We start from the raw sequence: 21458 nt of genomic DNA, 5'->3' as shown, positions 1-21458 counted from the left end.
CCACACGGGTCACGCTTATGGAACAGGGGAGTTCGAATTTAAGGACTTGTAAAAGCAAGAAGTTGTCTTGTGTCGCCCCATCCCAAACCCACTGGGGTAACACTTTTGCATTGCCTTTACCTGCAGCACTCACTTGAGAAGATTGATGTTTGAAACTGCAAGTACCAGCGGCACTTGCGTGCTGACGCCCACTGGGGCGGGGTTCACGTTGTGATGCAGACATTTAAACAACACGCCTGCAGGTGGAAGGACAATGGTGCCTTTGAAAAAGAAAGATTTCCTTTCGAAACGCGTCAGGCTTTCTTGGGGTATGAGGAAGCACTTGCAACTTACCTGCGATCCTTAATAAAGAAGAGTTAAAGCTCCCCTGTGTGTTTGGCATCTTCACAAGGGCAACTTTGTTGAAATGTGGATTTTGGCGGCCGGCCCGGTCGCGAAGATGCCCCACTGCTGCGGCGGATCCTGCAGTGACCCACACGGGTCACGCTTATGGAACAGGGGAGTTCGAATTTAAGGACTTGTAAAAGCAAGAAGTTGTCTTGTGTCGCCCCATCCCAAACCCACTGGGGTAACACTTTTGCATTGCCTTTACCTGCAGCACTCACTTGAGAAGATTGATGTTTGAAACTGCAAGTACCAGCGGCACTTGCGTGCTGACGCCCACTGGGGCGGGGTTCACGTTGTGATGCAGACATTTAAACAACACGCCTGCAGGTGGAAGGACAATGGTGCCTTTGAAAAAGAAAGATTTCCTTTCGAAACGCGTCAGGCTTTCTTGGGGTATGAGGAAGCACTTGCAACTTACCTGCGATCCTTAATAAAGAAGAGTTAAAGCTCCCCTGTGTGTTTGGCATCTTCACAAGGGCAACTTTGTTGAAATGTGGATTTTGGCGGCCGGCCCGGTCGCGAAGATGCCCCACTGCTGCGGCGGATCCTGCAGTGACCCACACGGGTCACCCTTATGGAACAGGGGAGTTCGAATTTAAGGACTTGTAAAAGCAAGAAGTTGTCTTGTGTCGCCCCATCCCAAACCCACTGGGGTAACACTTTTGCATTGCCTTTACCTGCAGCACTCACTTGAGAAGATTGATGTTTGAAACTGCAAGTACCAGCGGCACTTGCGTGCTGACGCCCACTGGGGCGGGGTTCACGTTGTGATGCAGACATTTAAACAACACGCCTGCAGGTGGAAGGACAATGGTGCCTTTGAAAAAGAAAGATTTCCTTTCGAAACGCGTCAGGCTTTCTTGGGGTATGAGGAAGCACTTGCAACTTACCTGCGATCCTTAATAAAGAAGAGTTAAAGCTCCCCTGTGTGTTTGGCATCTTCACAAGGGCAACTTTGTTGAAATGTGGATTTTGGCGGCCGGCCCGGTCGCGAAGATGCCCCACTGCTGCGGCGGATCCTGCAGTGACCCACACGGGTCACGCTTATGGAACAGGGGAGTTCGAATTTAAGGACTTGTAAAAGCAAGAAGTTGTCTTGTGTCGCCCCATCCCAAACCCACTGGGGTAACACTTTTGCATTGCCTTTACCTGCAGCACTCACTTGAGAAGATTGATGTTTGAAACTGCAAGTACCAGCGGCACTTGCGTGCTGACGCCCACTGGGGCGGGGTTCACGTTGTGATGCAGACATTTAAACAACACGCCTGCAGGTGGAAGGACAATGGTGCCCTTGAAAAAGAAAGATTTCCTTTCGAAACGCGTCAGGCTTTCTTGGGGTATGAGGAAGCACTTGCAACTTACCTGCGATCCTTAATAAAGAAGAGTTAAAGCTCCCCTGTGTGTTTGGCATCTTCACAAGGGCAACTTTGTTGAAATGTGGATATATATTTATATATATATATATATATATATATATTATCTACTGGCGGTCGCCAGTAGATAGTTATAGTTACAACCTAGTTTCCATAGGAAATCTGAAAATTCTATTTTGAATAACTTTGGCGCCGGTTGACGAATCCTCGCGAAATTTTCAAAACTAATGGGCGCTCCGTTCAGCTCCTACCTTGAAAGTCTCGGGGTGATTCGTCAAGCGGGGGCCAAGAAAAAAGGGGGGTCCCAAAACGAGTTTTCCCCATGCATTTTTCCATAGGACCTTTAGACACAGCTACAGCCACAACGGCTGAACAGAATTACTTGAAATTTGGCAAAGAGGTAGTCCTCAGGTCAGGCATGTGCCTTTTGCATATATGGTGTAAATCCGTTCAGTAGTTCCTGAGAAAATCAAAAGTAAAATCATATACATATCTGGGCGGAGCCTAACCACACATCTCATTGTGAGATCTGATTGGCTGTCAGCACTTTATCCAAGAAGTGTTGGCAGCCATCTTGGGACCAATATACATGATAGCACCTCATTAAAAAGCATTGCAGTTAATAGAAGGTTTTAAGACTTTAGTTACATTATAAATCATTTGTTGATGGTACCATACTCATTTTAGGAATTGTAGTATGTTCTAAGGTGATTTTACCATGTGAAAAAGCCTTCTGCTGGGATATCATGAATCATGTTTGAGAGAAAACTATTTTCACATGCTTTTCCCACAGAGGTTTGGAAGGTGATCTATAAGCTAAACTGAGAGCATATTTTCTGTAAATTCACATTATCTTTCTCAGTCATGTGAGAATGAAGTCTGACATTCTCAGTAAAACATGTACATCCAACAAGGGCAGAGACTGTCAGTTGATTCCTTTGTGTTCTACTGCAGCTTCCCAGAATGTTCCAAAGAACAACTAGAGCGCTAACAGTCTTACTTATGACAAAGGTATGGCACACCTGAAGCCATCTTGATTGGAATAAAGTGGTAACATTTAAAACATTTAATTTAAAAAGGAACAAAATGAGAGGGTTCATTTTGCCATAGAATGTATGATTAGTGCTGCAGAAAGAAAAATTAGGGCACATTTTGAGTGACTTCTCAAATCCTCTTCTATTTCATTAAAGAATTCTGATATGCAGACTGAAACATGCACTTTCAATACCAGCAGCAGACTTCCCTGGTGAGCAGTAGCTTTACTACAGTGATCTAATGAGCAACTAGAGTGCTAACATTCTGAATTTATGGCAAATGTGTGACACATCTGAATGCCTTCTTCATTGAATCAAAGTAAAAAACTGACAGTATGCCTACTGAGGAGACTGCAGTAAATGAGGAAATTAGGAAACTTCATAACAAGTCTCCCAAGATGGCCACCAGAGACAAAAGAGCCCAAATGTAGTACAAATATCACCGAGATGTAGCCCAAGTATAGCCCAATGACAGAAATCCCAGAGTGTTTTAAAGAACAACTAGAGCGCTAACAGTCTTACTTATGACAAAGGTATGGCACACCTGCAGCCATCTTGATTGGAATAAAGTGGTAACATTAAAAAAATTAATTTGCAAAGGAACAAAATGAGGGGGTTCATTTAGCCATAGAAATTATGACTAGTGCTGCAGAAAGAAAACTTAGGGCACATTTTGACTTCTCAAATCCTCTTCTATTTCATTAAAAAGTTCTGACATGCAGACTGAAACATGCACTTTGAATACCAGCAGCAGACTTCCCTGGTGAGCAGTAGCTTTACTACAGTGATCTAATGAGGAACTAGAGTGCTACCATTCAGAATTTATGGCAAATGTGTCACATCTGAATGCCTTCTTGATGGAACCAAAGTAAACAAGCATTGAAAATGCAATAGGTCTCGCCCTCGTTTAAGTTAAAGCAATTCTGTTTGTAATTAGGTGGCTTTTTAGCTTTGCTTTTATTAGTGTTTTTCAAAATTTCATGTAAATAACATGCATATCTGTATATGTATGCATGCATTTATATTTGTATTTATATAGATATGCAGATTATATATATGTTTATATATGTATGTATATACATATATATACACATACATATATATAAATGCATATATGTGCATATGTGTGCGTGTAGAGAGGTAGAGAGGTAGAGATGTAGAGGTAGAGACGTAGAGGTAGAGGTAGAGAGGTAGAGGTAGAGAGGTAGAGAGGTAGAGAGGTAGAGAGGTAGAGAGTAGTAGAGAGAGAGGTAGAGAAAGGTAGAGAGGTAGAGAGTAGAGGATGAGTAATAGAGAGTAGAGAGTAGAGAGAGAGTAGTAGAGAGAGTAGTAGAGAGAGTAGCAGAGAGTGAGTAGGAGAGAGTAGTAGTGAGTAGTAGAGTGAGTAGTAGAGAGTAGTAGCGAGTGAGAAGTAGAGAGTAGTAGAGAGTGAGTAGTAGAGGGAGTAGTAGAGCGTAGTAGAGAGTGAGTAGTAGAGGGAGTAGTAGAGAGTGAGTATTAGAGAGTGAGTAGTAGAGAGTAGTAGGGAGTGAGTAGTGGAGACTGAGTAGCAGAGAGAGAGAGTAGTAGAGAATGAGTAGTAGAGAATGAGTAGTAGAGTGAGTAGTAGAGAGTAGTAGAGAGTGAGTAGTAGAGAGTAGTAGAGAGTAGTAGAGAGTGAGTAGTAGAGAGTAGTAGAGAGTAGTAGAGAGAGGGTAGTAGAGAGTGAGTAGTAGAGCGTGAGTAGTAGAGAAGTAGAGAGTGAGTAGTAGAGAGTAGTAGAGAGTGAGTAGTAGAGTGAGTAGTAGAGTGAGTAGTAGAGTGAGTAGTAGAGTGAGTAGTAGAGAGTGAGTAGTAGGGAGTAGTAGAGAGTGAGTAGTAGAGTGAGTAGTAGAGAGCAAGTAGTAGAGAGTGTGTAGTAGAGAGAGAGTAGTAGAGAGTAGTAGAGGGTGAGTAGTAGAGAGTGAGTAGTAGAGAGTGAGTAGTAGAGAGAGTAGTAGAGAGTAGTAGAGTAGTAGAGAGTGAGTAGTAGAGAGTAGTAGAAAGTGAGTAGCAGAGAGAGTTGTAGAGAGTGAGTAGTAGAGAGAGAGAGTAGTAGAGAGTGAGTGGTAGAGAGTAGTAGAGTGAGTAGTAGAGAGAGTAGTAGAGTGAGTAGTTGAGAGTGAGTAGTAGAGAGTAGTAGAGAAGTAGAGAGTGAGTAGTAGAGAGAGTAGTAGAGAGGGAGTAGTAGAGAGGGAGTAGTAGAGAGGGAGAGTAGTAGAGAGAGAGTAGTAGAGAGTAGTAGAGAGTGAGTAGTAGAGTAGTAGAGAGTGAGTGGTAGAGAGTAGTAGAGAGTGAGTAGTAGAGAGTGAGTAGTAGAGAGTAGTAGAAAGGGAGTAGTAGAGAGTGAGTAGTAGAAAGTAGTAGCGAGTGAGTAGTAGAGAGTGAGTAGTTTAATTTAAAAGGAACACAATGAGGAGGTTCATTTTGCCGTAGAAATTATGATTAGTGAGGAAAAAAGAAAAATTAGGGCACATTTAGAGTGACTTATCAAATCCTCTTCTATTTCATTAAAAAATTCTGACATGCAGACTGAAACATGCACTTTCAATACCAGCAGCAGACTTCCCTGGTGAGCAGTAGCTTTACTACAGTGACCTAATGAGCAACTAGAGTGGGACACATCTGAATGCCTTCTTGATGGAATCAAAGTAAACAAGCATTGAAAATGCAATAGGTCTCGCCCTCGTTTAAGTTAAAGCAATTCTGTTTGTAATTAGGTGGCTTTTTAGCTTTGCTTGTATTAGAGTTTTTCAAACTTTCATGTACATACCATGCATATGTATGCATATATGTATATGTTTGCATGAATTTATATTTATATAGATATGCAGATTATATTTATATGTTTATATATTCACTGAAAAAACCATAGGTTTCACACACGTTATAGTTACAAATTAGCATTTAAAAAACCTTGCAAATTCACTTAAAAAACCATAGGTTTCACACGTTATAGTTAGCTGGACATTTCACTCGTAAAAAACCAATGAAATTCCCCCGTTATAGTTAGTGCAGGCAACTATAACTCACGCGACCGCAATCCTCTGCTGACGACGTCAGATATTACATCACTGTATTTAGACACTTATTTACCCATGTCTTCTTCCATTAATCTTTAGCTATACATATATTACAAATATTTATTTTTCATAAAGACACATATGTAATCAGTGATGTAATATCTGTCGTCATCAGCAGAGGATTGCGGTCGCGTGAGTTATAATTGCCTGCACTAACTATAACGGGGGAATTTCATTGGTTTTTTACGAGTGAAATGTCCAGCTAACTATAACATGTGTGAAACCTATGGTTTTTTAAGTGAATATATATATATATATATATATATATATATATATATATATATATATATATATATAAATATATATATATATATATATATCTAGCATCACACAGCGGTGTACTAATCCGATGCAGATCTCTTGTGTGCTGCCAGGTTTTAAATCCTGTTCCTGTAGTTTAACATAGACAAATAGGCTTGTGCAGTAGTCATGTGCCATCCTGCTTCTCATTTTCTCTTTCCAACCAACCCAGAATGTTTTCCTGTGTCGGAGACCAAAGTGATGAGTCTCATGACAGGTGCGCTACATGTTTTTGACTGTTGCTTAACAGATTACTACACCATGTTGGGCAACACAGGGTCAGCTAAAGCGATACTTCTTTTAATATGGGAGACTACTCTCCTCTTGACCAGTGGTGACTGGTGGATCTCAAAAGTTGTGGGGCGAAATGGTTGGACCCGAGTATAAGGCGCTAGTTAATGCAGCGAGGAAGCATGAGTTGAATGAGGAGGCGCAAGTCTCTGATGTCGTCAATGCTGTGAGTATGGTAAAACGTACGCATGCGACACTTGACGCTAAGACACAGTGAACAAACTGAGGAGAGGAAATGGATGTCTACATTCTTACTAGCCAGTCACATACAGGTGCTACACAGACCCCTGGAGCCCACCCCCAAAGAACTGGAAGAAGCTGTCTTAACCCGTCTACCAGACATCTGAGGAGGACACTGAAGAGGGTAGGGGTTAGCTAGTGTCAGTATGCAATCAAGGTACAGCTGAACAGGAAGGGAGCGAAAACAACAAAAGCCAAATGCGAACTGGTATGCAATTCTGAAAGAACCTTTGAAAAAGCATCAGGTGTCAAACAAGCAATCGGTGTCTGTGCCCTGCTTAACTATGGCTGCTGCTGCTCTTACCCCACAAGGAATGCAGACATGGCAAATGTACGCACACCGAACCGAAGAAAGTAAATACATTGGTTCAGGTGTGTAGTAAGAAATGTTGAATGTTTGGTTTTAGGTTCTGCAAAGATAATGTTAACAACCATACTCAAATGTACATTTGTTTTTGTCTTGATTTTATAAAATGCTATAAAGGAAAGTAGAATTATTATGGGCAAACTCCTGAAAGCAGCCAAATGCCCGAAATTCATGGAACATACGCACTGATGCTAATGAGATGAATGGATTATTGTGATGTAAATTTATGTTAAACGTGTTAAAGAAACGTATATATAAACAAAAAGTGTAGGATTTAAAAACTCTAATAATAGGAAACTATACTAAAGAAATGTTAAGATCAATGTGCGCATGGGCTCAAAGGCAAAAACAACTCCTGAATGGATTGTGATATCAGGGACCAATTTGACCAGAACTGTTACCCGCTTGCTCTGACAAGGAAATTAGGTTGCAGATGCTCTCACGTATACAAACACACTTACACATATACAACACAGCTGTCAAGTTTCCCAGATCCAAGCATTATGTGCTGCTCCATTCCAGGATATTTTCCTTTGCATCCTGGGACTTGTAGTCCCGTTTTATAATGGAACAAACAACGCTACGATTCCCAGAATTCAGAGGAGAAAAACCGTGACTGATGTAGCACATTACGCATGGACCTGGGGAAATTGGCAGGGCTGACACACGCAATTCCCAGCACGCAGACAAACACACACAAAGTTGCAGAATGCTGAAAATGAAACTTACCTGGAGCAGTCCCCTTCGACAACAGCGTGCATGCTCTTGAACTGCATGGGTCACAATTCCCCACTCTCCCATCTCCTACCTCTGGCAGCACACCAGGTCCACAAGCTTCTACCCAATCAGAAGCTGGGACAGAGTTGGAGGTAGGCTCTTTTTTATGTCTGGCCTAGCTTTGCAGCGCATGCGCTGCACGCTTTGCGAGGCATGCTGTATGAGGGTATTTTTTAGAAGTGGCATGGAAGCCCCGTCCATATTTTTCATTGGCTGGCGTCATCGTCCATGGCAAATGCTGGCTTCCGATTGAAAATGAGGCTTCTTAGTCCCTCCTTGTTACCGCCCTGTCTACTTTTGGGACCGCCCATCAAGACTGGATCGTTTACTTGCGGCGTTATACTGTCTCCTTCAATTAGTGGGTAAGCACTTTTTGTGTGTCATTCGCCAAAGACGACAGCTTGTTTAGATCTCCCAGCACTCACAGTGGCCTGCACGCAGGGCTGACTCGCCGCAGGGGAGATGAAGGGGACTGCGCTTTCGAAGCGACGCACACTTATGGGCTCCGTAGTCTGCTGGGAGGTAGGGAGCGAGCCCAGCCGTGGTGAAGTATCTAGGAGCCAGTGACCATGCTCTTAGTGTGATCCAGGGACATTTCCACCCCGCCGCCTCAGGCTTCATTCCCAGGAGCATGCGGGGCATCATGAGCAGCTCCCTGGCAGTCCCTGCTCAGGCCGAGAGACACCCCAGGCCCACCCCCAGTTGTTTCCAGCAGCAATTCCTAAGCAGTGTGGGGGCATGGCCCAAGCTGGTCCGCAGTGTAGTGTGTCACGGCCCGCTATCGCGGCTAGCCAGTCCCTCTCAGGCGATTCCCCTCGCAGGGTGCTGAGGCCCCCATCAGGGGCTCCACCTCTCCCACCACAGGGCCCAGTCTGTTTCATCCAGAGACTGCGCCACTGAGACGCCCCAAGGCCGCAGAGCTGCTCTCACATTCCCATGCGCTGGGTGCCGGGCCCCTCATACGGGGTCCGCAAAGACCTCCCGAATCATTGCTCACCAGTCCTCCTTGTCAGAGTCTGAGGTCTGCCGTGAGCCGCACAGGCCGCGTTGCCAGGCTTCGCACCACACGTCAGAGAAGCAAGCCTCGGAGGTGGCGCCTCAATGTCCTCAGGCCTCCAGGAATTACTCACCTCACGGTCTCTGGGAGCACAGCTCAGGCAGTCGGGATCCGAGAATCTGCCCCTTTCCGCAGAATCAATGGCAGCCCCAGTGGGTCACAAAGGGCCGATGCACGCCACAGGCCAAATCCAGCGGGGTCCGGTCACAACTCCAGCTCCTGGCTGCAGCCCGTGCAGATGAGACTTCTGATGTTTTTCAGTCGCCTGAGTTTTCCAGGCCATGACCCTGCAGTCTGTGATTATCTTTAAATCCATTATGTTGCCACCCTAATCACCATCACCCCTCACCACAGCCATCACCCCTCATCATCCAAACCACCACAGACTACAACCTACCACCACCGTACTAACCAACACAGCACTGTTAATTAACCTTCACCATTCGACCATAACCACCACCACCATCCCACCCAACCGACAACTGCCCTAACCACCCCCTAAGTCACCACCACTACCCTCATTACCATTACCTGAACTACCACGTGCCTAACCAGAATACTACCACCACCATACCCTACCGCCACCACAACTAACTCTACCGCAACCCTAGCCACCTCACCCAATTCAGCCCATAACCTCCAACACCCTACCCTAACCACCAACAACTTCACCATCCTAACCAGTACCCTAACTACCACCACCACCCCTGTAACCTTAGGGATTCTAGTGGCCCTGGGCAAACCTTGTTTGAATTTTATAACCCATTCTAAACCTTCATGATGCTAAAAAATACTAAATTGTGGTTTAACTTTGAACAAGGCCATATAAAATTTTTTAAAATATGTCTTACCCGGGATGCCAAAAATCCTTAACGTGACACTGATTTTAAGAGACAAAGTTAGAGGTAATAACAGTAGAAGGGGTAGAAGTTTAGAGATAGACATAGAATAAACAGAGGCCAAATAGAGACGCAGTTAATTTTACCATGGGGCCCCCTTCAAAGGTGGGGGCCATGGGCAATTGCGCATGCCTTAAAACTCCTCTGCTTACCCACCCTCAGCACCACCACCAGCCTACCACCCTCACCAGTTTTATCGCCACCACCACCTCCGTACCCAAACCAAGGGTAGAGTCTGCAGAAAGAATTGTAAGAGGATGATTGAGTGAACAAGATTACAGTTTTGAAGGAAAACTATGGACTGCATGCAATGCCGGCTGCTGATTAGATTTCAAACATAGTTCAGTACCCTCATCCTTCTGCTGTGAGGAATCCATTTGCCCTGCGGTACCCCAACTTTTTTATCAGTTTCTGCATGCTTTTCCAGGGTTGAAGTGTGAGAGCATGTGCTAGAGCAGGGGTACTCACAAACTTTCTCTTGGGGGCCAAATTTATAGTGTGGTTTGTGGCCGAGGGCCGCACCTTGGGGGCGGGGTCATTGGGGAGGGGGCGGAGCTAGAGCAACAACAAAAAACTGTGACCATGAGGTGGAACATAGTTCCCTACAGCGGACGCCTTCGTCCACTGAGCCACCGGACCCGGCATACACATATCTCTCTCTCTCCCTCTCTCTATCTCCCTCCCTCCCTCCTCCGTCTCCCTCCTCCGTCTCCCTCCCTCCTCCATCTCCCTCCCTCCTCCGTCTCCCTCCCTCTCTCCTTCTATCCGTCTCTCTCCCTCTCCGTCTCTCTCCGTCTTCCTCCCTCTCTGTCTCCCTCCCCCTCTGTCTTCCTCCCCATCTGTCTCCCTCCCCCTCTGTCTCTCTCCCCCTCTGTCTCTCTCCCCCTCTGTCTCTCTCCCCCTCTCCTTCCCTCTCCGTCTCCCTCTGTCCTCCGTCTCCCTCCGTCCTCCGTCTCCCTCCCTCTCCCCCCGTCCTCCCTCTCCCTCCGTCCTCCCTCTCCCTCCTCCGTCTCCCTCCCTCTCTCTGTCTCTCTCCCTCTCTCTGTCTCTCTCCCTCCCTCTCTGTCTCTCTCCCTCCCTCTCCCCGACTCCCTCTCTCTCCCCGTCTCCCTCTCTCTCCCCCATCTCCCTCTCTCTCCCCCGTCTCCCTCTCTCTCCCCCGTCTCCCTCTCTCTCCCCCGTCTCCCTCTCTCTCTCTCCGTCTTCCTCTCTCTCTGTCGCCCTCCCTCTCCGTCTCCCTCTCCGTCTGTCTATTTGCCTCTCTGTCTGTCTCTGCCTCTATCTGTCTGTCCCTGTCCCTGTCTCTGCCTATCTGTCTCTGTCTGTCCCTGTCTCTGTTAGTCTCTATCTGTCTCTGTCTCTGTCTGTTTCTGTCTCTCCCTACTGCCCTCTGTCACCCTCTGTCCCCTTTCCCGACTCTCACACCTTGCTGTTCTCTTGTCATTCTTTGTAAAATCCTGAGAGCACGAAGGAGCATTTACAACAAACTAATTCGAAGCTCGAAAGGGAATTTCTTTAGAAGCCAATTAGACAATGCTAGAAATCATCCAATAGAATTGCTCGAACTGGTCAAGCTACAATCCAATAAGCAACACAATGCTTCCCCCACAAGTTTTATACCACAGTCAAACTGTGAGGATTTGGCCTTCTTCATGGAAAAGACAAGAAAGACCGAAAATGGCCTGCGGTCAGCTACAGAGCACCTTCCACTCACATCTCCTTGTAGCCTCCAACCCCACTCCCTTGATTGCGTAGACACCTAGTATCCTAGCACACACCACCAAAAGCAATGCCACTTGGAGCATATTCATAACTTTTGACGAGAGTGCCATCCTCAAAATACTTACAACACTGAAACCCTGAAACCGCTTTAGTGACCCTCTTCCAACGAACGCCTTTAATGAGATCAAAAGGTCTTTACTTCTGCTCTGCGCTAAAATAGTCAGTGTCTCTCTACTTTAAGGATCAATACCTGACTGCCTTAAAGCGGGGAAGGTTACACCCATTTAAAAAAAAAAGTACAACCACATTACCCATTTTAGTCTCTTAGATCAATTCCAATCTAGCTTCTGCCGTGGCCAGAGCACTGAATCGGCGCTCAAACACATTGTTGATGTTGTACTAAAAATGTTGGATCAGACCGAATCCTGCCTTCTTATCCTTCTTGATCTATTGTCAGCCTTCGATACTGTCAAACAGGACAACCTTCTAGGCCTACTTAAACGTAGGATGGGACTATCAGGGACCGTTCTTAACTGGTTTGCCTCTTTTCTACAGAACAGAACTCAAAGAATCAATGTCAATATGTTCCTATCCAACCCATCACAGGTCACTCTAGGGGTCCCTCAGGGATCTGCACCCTCACTCACTCTCTTTAATTTATTCATGAAACCACTAACCAATTTGCTGAATTCATCTAACATCTACAATCACATGTACGCAAATGACACCCAACTGTACTTAAAAATCTCTTCCCCCGAAGATATTACGTCTCTAAACTCAACCCTACAAAAAACACAAAAAACTGGCTGACTGGTAACCACCTCAAATTAAACACTCTGTAAAGAGAATTCCTTGTAATTGCCCCACCCAAATGTTCTCCAGACATTGCAGAATTGATTAAATATATAACAGCTCTGAAGTGTGTTCCGTACATTAAAGAGTCAACTTGATGTCTGGGAATAACGCTGGAGAAGAATCTGAGCATGCAGGAGCACATCAGCTCTGCCACCAAAGGAGTGAACTTCCACATAAGCATCTTAAGAAAAATAAAACACTTCCTTCCCCCGGATGACCTCAAGTCTGCTGTTCAAGCTCTAGTCATTTACAGGTTGGACTATGGGAGTGCAACCCTTTGCAAGCTAAACTGGCGCCTCTAAGAGTCTCTCTTAACTTTGCTGCTAGACTCATTACAGGATCGAAAAGGAACAATCACATAACTCCGGACCTGAAATCCCTTAACTGGTTTCCATATGAGGCGACGATTCATTTGAAAATTCAATCAAAAGATGGGGGGTATATAGAGGTTGAGGTTAGGTTCAGCCTCCTAACTGAATGAAGTTTCACAAAATCTGGAATACCATAAATAAAAACCTAACCGTGGGAAAGAACAGGGTTTTCATGGAACATGTATGAAAATCCTCTTTCCAGAAAGAAAAATTAATTTCTAGAGTCCCCTCACCCACCAGGGTTTCCCCTAGGTGGCATGCTTCATCATTGGGGTCCTCTCAATCCGATTGAGGCATGCTGCAGCTTGGGGAACTATGTAGGAGCACTAAGTTGTGGAAAATGTGTAGTGCAGTGAAAGTAGAGTGGAAAAACAAAAAGTTAAAAATACCCAATTAGTGGGCTAATATTTTATTCCTGCCCCTAGTTGGTATGACTAAAATCAGGGGTTAATAATAGGGAAAGTCTAACTATAATGAGCATAGATTCCCTAGTATTGGGTCGACATGTTTCGAGCTGTCCCCTAAAAGCTCTTCTTCAGGACCACACGAGGACCAGCCCTGTGCGTGCCACTCCTAAGCAAACCTATAAATAGGAATTAATTAGGTGATCACCTACTGTGTATACACCTAACACGTAATACATGTGGTTAATCACTGACACGTAGTATTTTAGCTTAGGCAGAATGTTGCCTCATGATCTGCAGGGGTAGAGGGGTTTGTAGTCACACCTTCGTCAAACCCCCCCTCTGGCTAATCACCTAATGGCACCCCCGGAGACCGCATCTTGACTCTAGAAAATAATTTTTCATTCTGGAAAGAGGATTTTCATACATGGTCATTTGAAAATTGCCTGCATGGCACATAAAGCCTTACATTTCAACACTCAAAGGTACCTTGCACAAAAACCAGAGCTGTCTGGTGGCTTCAGAGCATCTAGAAGCACTAGTTCCCTACTGCTGAAACCACCAAAATTTCTGAAAAAGAAGAATTACAACCAAACCTTCTCAGGCATGGCCCCAGGAATCTGGGACGCCCTTACTCCTTAAATCAGAATGAATACCTCAACTTCCTCATTCAAGAAAGACGTCAAAAGGATACTGATGAACAAATCTATGCCGGTGAGCGCATGAACTATACTCCAGAACATGATCTATCCCCTGCCTGCACCCATGCTTACTTATCACAAACAATATTCTTACTGTTTTACTGGTTGCTGTCCCCCTGGAACCTGTGGTTTGCTCTCTAGGACAGGTTCCCACAACTTTTCCCTGCTCGATGATTATGTTATTTTTATACATGTCGCCTTGATCCTTGTGAAGAGCTCTGATACCCACAAGGGTCATGTTTGCGCTATATAAAACTTTATCATAAGAATGTATGGAGAGGTTATAAGGTGCTCCATAAGGTTAAGGGGTAGTCGGGGCTTTTATCTCTCATTTTCCTGTCCTGTCTGACAGTCCTACTCTCCTTTCCCCATTCCTACAGAAACCACTGTAAAGCCAGGTGTATGTGTCTGGTTTGACATCACATAAACATGAAGAGACTAGGAAGGTTTATTTTGGGTTTACCTCCACACTCCTATCGGCACAAAGCAAGTTCAAGCAGATCAACCTGTGCTCTGAATGGTGCACCTAGGCAAAAAATAAAAACATAGCCAATAGCATGACCAGAGCTACACACCCACCCCAAATCTGACTACAACTATAAAATACATAATGAATGGATAAACCGTAAGAGTGATAGTGCTCCAGTAGAATCTGGTTGCACACTTACAGGAAGATTACGTTTTAAACCACTGGCTCTCTCCAATACTTTGGGAACAACTTTAAATCCAAGTGGTCAGTTTGCCTGAGGCAAATTTTCACTGCCACTGACTATAAGCTGACCCCTTTCGATTATTCAAAGTTCACATTTTTACGTAGAAGATCTATGTAAATCTGGGCATAGAAAGGCTGAGACCAGAAGCAGGCTACCTTGGCTGTTGCCCTCAGAGTAGGCAATATACTCTAGGACTAAGGCAATGGCATTGCTGCCTCAACCTGAAAAAAGATGAGGCAGACTGGCAGAGTGTAAAGAAAGTGGCATACTTCAGCACAGAGCCCGAGTCCAGCTGCCCTGTGTACAAATATGAGGAGCTTTGCCTGTCAGAGGCTGCAGAGGGCAGAGACTGCGTTCCTTCTACAACCGGAATGAGATTGTGACACAGGGTGAACTGTGGGACATGCTGAGATGGTGAAGATGCTTCTGCATTGAACTGCTTGTGGGAAGCATGTTGCCAGGTGCCATTTTCCCTCTGTTTCCCCTCATCGTCCATGTGTCACCTTTGGGGTGGCAGCTCTATGACCCCTCTGCAGCCACTACACCGTTTCCCTGGTTGTTGTGCTGACCCTATGTGTGAGGGCCCACTCAGATTTCACACCTGCAGATGCCCTCCCAATCCTTGGTAGGTGGTGCGGATTTCCCCTCTTTGCATGAGGGTTCATGAGTTCTTCTCAGCATCTGGATCAAATCCAGAGTCTGGCCGCCCAAAATATGAGAGGGTTCTGAACGGCCATTCCTGCATGCAGATCACCACTCCAAAATACACAACTTCAACTGTGAGAGTCTGTGTCTCCCAGAACTGATCACTAAAGCGGTGAATCACCTGTCCGAGAGCATGGCAAGAGACTGCTGCCTGGCACAGCCACTGCCTGAGCAGCATGGTCCCAGTCTGCAACCTCCAAACGATCTGTGCATATTCATCACACCGCTGTTAAAGTAAGTAACATCAGACATGCAAAAAAGTATGCCCCTATACAAACCAGATGCTGAGTTTTGATTAAACCCCATGCAAGAATGTATCCGAACAGTACATACACACAGAGTTCAGATATAGAGTGTCTGCAGTAATTTTTACTCTGGAGCTATTAATGCAAGTGACGTTTCATAAGGTAGAAAGCAACAGCTGTGGTCTTATCTCTCTTTTATATTTCATAACTTAAGAACAGTGCCTGGACAATGTATTTTTGTAGCGAGTGTAACGTGTTCTGATTTGCGTGCTCCAAGAGGAAATGTTGCTGATCGGCCTAATAATTGACAATTTAATACTTGGCAATTCGTTGAGGACGATTTAGTATCTGGCTCTGTGGTTCCAGACAATGACAAGACTAGTAACAAGGACTGCCCAGCGAAATGTTATTCAAAACGTTCACTGCAGAGCCACTACTCGTGCAAAAAAATGTCATCGGCCCTCCCAAACTAACAAACAGATTTTCTCACAGATATTCTATAAAATGTTAAATACTGAAAGGAATCGAAAGAATCCTAGCGGGGCTTGAGGGCACACGCTTAACATGCATAGAAAATCTAATTTGCTCTGGTGCTGCTTTCTAATTCATTACAATAACTATATGCAGAATAAAACACAGCAAATAAGCCAAACGAGATCTGCAAGGTAAAGCGGCAAAATAAAAGAATTGTTAAAAAACAATCTTATATCTAACTTGTTTCTTACAAGAAATCATATGTGTAAAACAGAAAAAATATTGTAACAAAAAATAAGCCAAATTGTGTAGGGTACATTAGAAAGCGCCAACGACATTTTGAAAAAAAAATGCTTATTTATGTCTTTTATTTAGAGAAATTATTATGCCTGGCAACTGGCCTAATGGCATGTGATACATCCAGCTAGTCCTGAAAATGTCTTACTACTTTCAATGCAAAACTAGAAGTCCCAAAATGTAATGCAGCGTGTCCAAATTCTAGGCCAAATAGCAGCTCTAAATATACTTAACAATTAGAACATGGCAGTTATGTTCAGAGGTTGTATGACAGAGGCACGCATGGCTATACCATGCATGCCTCTACTACGCTACCTAAACGACGAATGGGTCTGAACAACGCATTCCTTTACCACACATGCCTTTACCACACAATTTCATGGTAATGGCATGACCGGTAAAGGGATGCTTGGTAAAGATCACACCCGAGGCCACCCACCCTTAGCCTTATTAACTACCCGACCCCCCTAAGCCCTAACAACTACCCCAACTCCACCCTGAGCCCTAAAAACTACCCCAACCCCTCAGCCCTAAATAGTTACACAACCCCGAGCCCTAAAAACTACCCCAAGTCCTAAAAAATACCCCGACCCCACCTGAGCCCTTAAAAATACACAACCCCCCCAAAAACCTAAAAACTATTTGAATACCCATGAGTCATAAAAATCTACCCTGACCCCAGAGCCCAAAAAAGTACTCCGACCCCCCCCCCCAGCCCTTAAAACTACCTGGACCGCTCCAAGCCCTAACAAGCATTTGCAATGCAATAGGTCTCGCAGTTACATGAGTTAAAGCTATTGGCATTGTAAATGACAATGCCAATAGGCATTGTTATTTGCAATGTCAATAGCTCAAACTCGCGTAAATGCGAGACCTAATGCATTACAAATGCTTGTCTTCTTTGCAGTGGGGAGTTTTGCACAGGCAGCATTCAGAGTGTTATCAGCAAGCCATCTTCTTATGTTGACTTGTTTCTAGTTAGTCAGATGGAGCAGCTGATAGCTTCACATTCCCTTCACCCCACCCCAGAGATGAAGGCTGGCTGCAGTTTTGGCAGGCTGCCCTTCCTGCCAGAGCAGGGTGTGGAGGCCATAAACGCAGCATGGAGTCTGGTTTGATGTCCTGTAATCACAGGAAGCGCTTGTCTGTCAATAGGTCTCCCTTTGGGACCTTATAAGTGTTTAGCCCATGCAGCATATTACCCTCGACTTTGGGAAATACAAGCACTAAAATATGTAATATACATGCCAAAAAGCGTTACAGGCGAGTCCTACATGTTTTGCCAATGGGAGACGGGTGCAGAGAAAATCAAAGGAAGAAAGTGTTTGTTCGTGATTCCTACCACATGCCTGGCTAGCACTGATTTTTTGAGTGTCACAGAGAGTGGAACAACACACTGTTTTCTAAATTGTTCAGCCCACTACGCAACACCCAACGACAGGGGGTCTGGTTTCTTTTCACTAGGTCAACTACAGCGTTTAGAAACGGAAAGATTTGTTGTGAATATGCCGAAACAAGTTATTATGACTTGGTCGGTTTACGCTGCTGAAAAAAATCAAATGGTAACTAAATACAATGTTGATGTGACATGGTTATAAGAAGGCCGGCGCGGCTGGGGCTGGAAGGGAGTCACAAGCGCCCGGGAAGTTGTACGAGGCGAATAACGGGGCACGAGCCCGGGTGGCGGGGGAGGAGGCTGCAAGCACGTCTGTGTGGGATGAAAAGTGCAAATATATGTAGAGCGCTTCCAAGCTGAAGCAATAAGGGGGTCGAATGGAAACAGGCGCGATAGAGGCTCATGATGGGGAGAGAGGGTGCTAACTGGGACAGGGTAGGAAAGAGGGGAATGGACGGGGAGAAAGGCAGGTAAAAAGATAGATGATGCGGAGGGCAGGCGAAAAGGGGCGGGTGAAAAAAGAAAAGACGAGAAGTGTTGGTGAATTTTGGAGATGCTTGAAAGCAGCAGCTAGATGGAAAAACAAGCTCAGCAGCTGATCCCCATGGCTCTTGCAGCAAGAGGTGATCCCGGGAGAGGCTGAGCGGGGGAGGTGCGAAGTGGTGGGAGGGCACCCTACAGAGAAATGCAGCGTCCAAGCTGCAAACAAAACATAGCGGAAGAGTCTACACCAGGCGACCGATGAACTCCTTAACCTGGCAGCAGGGGTGGGAGGAGAGTACCATAGGCAGCCTGTGTTTGGTGGTTGGAGAGAGGGCAGCCTACGGGGAGATGGAGCTTTAAAGTTGAAAGCACGGCGCTTAGGAAATGGGCGCCACGCTGAATAATAGTGTGAAGTTAATTAAAACAAGCCGCTGCAAGCAAAACATAGCGGAAGAGTCTACACCGGGCGACCGATGAACTCCTTAACCTGGCAGCAGGGGTGGGAGGAGAGTTCCATAGGCAGCCTGTGTTTGGTGGTGGGAGGGAGGGCAGCCTACGGGGAGATGGAGCTTTAAAGTTGAAAGCACGGCGCTTAGGAAATGGGCGCCACGCTGAATAATAGTGTGAAGTTAATTAAAACAAGCCCGGTGGAGCGTGGCGCGCGAGCGCTTGGGGGCGGCGGAGCAACCCTTTGAAGTGCTCCCAAAAAGCGGAGTGCATGGCGGCACCAAGTGCGTGATTGTGCGCGTGCTAGCAATGCAATCCGCTTTTTGGGAGCACTTTGAAATGCCCTTTTACAATAGTCTCGCTTTGCGATCGCTTACGCGATAGCAATGCGAGACCTAAAAACTACCCCGAGCCCTAAAAGCACCCCCCTGCCCTAAAAGCACCGTGAGCCCTAAAACGTACCCTTTCCCCCCAGCCCTTAAAATTACCCAGACCACCCAGAGCCATAAAAACTATCCCAATCCCCTGTGAGCTATAAAAACTACCCTGAGCCCTAAAAACGTCCCTGGCCCCTCCTGAGCCTTTAAAACCACCCTAACCACCCCAAGCCCTAAAACCTACCCTGAGCCCTAAAAACTACCCTGACGCCTCCTGAGTCCTAAAAACTGCCCGACCCCTCCTAAGCCCTAAAAGCAACCCGACTCCCCAACCTTGCGCCCTAAACACTATCCCCAACCCTTAAAAAGTACCCCCCACACAACCCCATTTACCAGTCTGCGTCCTCTCCGGATCCTTCCTCTTCCTATGCCCGCCCATCTTAGTATCTAGACTGCGCGCTGTCAATCACACATATGCGTGGTTAAGTCAAGCATGGTTCAGCTCACGTTCCCATGTTCAGATACCCCTTTTAACAGTGCAGTCAAATACATGATTGTCATCATTGAATTGCACTGCAACATATATATAGCGCTTAATACTCCTATATGTGGCACAGCTGAAGGGCTCCGCCACATGAGAAGCATGCTACACCATATATGTTGTGCAGGTGGAAGGCTGTTGTCTTTGTTTTGATCCTTGGTAGGAAGCGTTTCTATGTTGTGTTTGATAACTACCAAGGTGTAGTTATTGTGTAATGGTATGCAGCTCTTAGCAGTGTGTTGGATGATGACGCGTGAGGCACAGATGGGCATCGTTATGGTTTTTAGTACACTGGCACCTCTGGACAGCTCTGCAGGCCCCTTTGCGGTGTTTCATATGTTGTCAGCTTAAATGGTTAGTGCATCGGATTGTTGGAAGACGTGTAACGGTTGAAGTGTCCACAGTTTACTCCTTTATCAGAAATGGTGTGTGAAAAGGCACATGCAAACAACACGTGCGCTAGTCCATTGCTAAGCTGCTCCGCAGGCAAACATGGGCTCTCCTGGGTTTCCTGATTGTCAGTACTGCGTCTGTGGGTACACACACAGACTAACACTCGCATATCTACTAACGAGCAATGCACTGGACTCTGCTACAGACAGAGATCAAAACTGGCGTACTATTCGAAGCGCGGCTTCTCTGCGCTTCCAAACTGGAAGTACTGAGGCGCGCGCGCGCACGCCACGTGATAAACAGTCCAGTGCATGGCTCTCTGCGAGGAAGTCCTGCTGTGCCGTGGTAGGAAACGCACGGGCGCGCGCGTACTCGTGTACTTCCTGGGTCCTGCGAGGCTGCTTGCACTGCCCCCCAGGTTTAGGACGCACTCACCTGTTCGCACTGGCGGCCTCCCACTAACACTGTGGACTCCGGTCCACGGCACGAAGCGGGCCAAGCAGAGCCACACCAGGGTCCAAAGCAAAGCACACCCCCTCCTCTGCATTGGGGGCAATGTAAGGCAAGGGCAGTGCAAGGAGAGGCAAGGTAACAGTGAGAGGACCAACCTGCCGCAGGGGGCGGGAGAGGAAGAGGGCAAGGTACAACAACTGCACGGGATGGGAGGGGTGAATACCACGGAGGGGGAGGGAGGAGAAATGGGAAGCACGCGAAATGGTAAGTGGGAGAGAGGAACTGGAGAAGTCGGAGGAAAGAGGAAGGACTGCAGAGGGGAAAGGGGAGAAATTTGAGAAGACCGTATGAACTGGATGGGTGAGGGGGAAACAGGAGAGGGGCGAGTAATAATTGTAGAGGAGAAAAAGGGGCGGAGTGAAATAAGAGAATAACAACAGGGCAGGGGGAGAGAGTGAAATAGGTAAACAGCAGAGCAAGGCGGAAGAACAAGGACGTACCAGAGGAAAGCGAAACACAGGAGAAACATATGGACGAAATTTGAGAGGGGAAGGGAATCGTAGCACGAAGGAACTGCAGAGGAGGGGAGAGAATACCAGATGAAAGAGGGAAAGAGGACTGAACATGGGAGGAACAAAATAGTTTCTATGGGAAGGAAACGAGAGCAGAAGAATGATAAAGTAATATAAAATCACACTTTTGGTGACTGTGTTTGATGCTCCCCTATTTGAAATTACTCGCGACTCAATGCCACCTAAGCAGCCACACTCCATCCCCGAGCTTTTACTTTCATAGCATCAGCCTTATGCATTCTTGTGCCTTTTAAACTAGCAGGCTCCAATGTATTGTAGAGGAAAGCGCAGTACTACTAGACCAGTGATTGTTTCACTGATAAACAGTGCTGGAATTGAAAACACTTTACACTGGGAACCAATAAATTGGGGCTCAAAGTGGGCAACAAAAAGGGAAGTGGAGTCAGATCTGGCTCTAGCTAAGAGAACGCCCTGGGCGGTGAGCAATGTGGCGCCCTTGTTGGTGCTAGTGAATACATTGAG

General features: G+C 46.0%; 1 protein-coding gene across 2 annotated transcripts in view; it reads right to left on the bottom strand.

Annotated features, from left to right (window-relative positions):
- Window positions 1-21458, bottom strand: part of SIGIRR (single Ig and TIR domain containing) — a 189472-nt gene that overhangs the window by 139892 nt on the left and 28122 nt on the right. Inside the window, exon 1 of one of the 2 annotated variants that reach the window (XM_085644952.1) lies at window positions 20386-20770. The exons of the other annotated variant lie outside the window; for it this stretch is intronic. Coding sequence (XP_085501078.1) covers window positions 20386-20497 — 112 coding nt within the window. The 5' untranslated portion in view covers window positions 20498-20770. Of the gene's footprint in view, window positions 1-20385; window positions 20771-21458 lie in introns of those variants that run through there. 2 annotated transcript variants of the gene reach the window in all.

Source organism: Triturus cristatus, chromosome 3_1, assembly GCF_964204655.1.
Source record: "Triturus cristatus chromosome 3_1, aTriCri1.1, whole genome shotgun sequence".
Taxonomy (NCBI): Eukaryota; Metazoa; Chordata; class Amphibia; order Caudata; family Salamandridae; genus Triturus; species Triturus cristatus.
The sequence above is the reverse complement of the archived record's forward strand: the minus strand, read 5'-3'. Positions and strand labels throughout refer to the sequence as shown.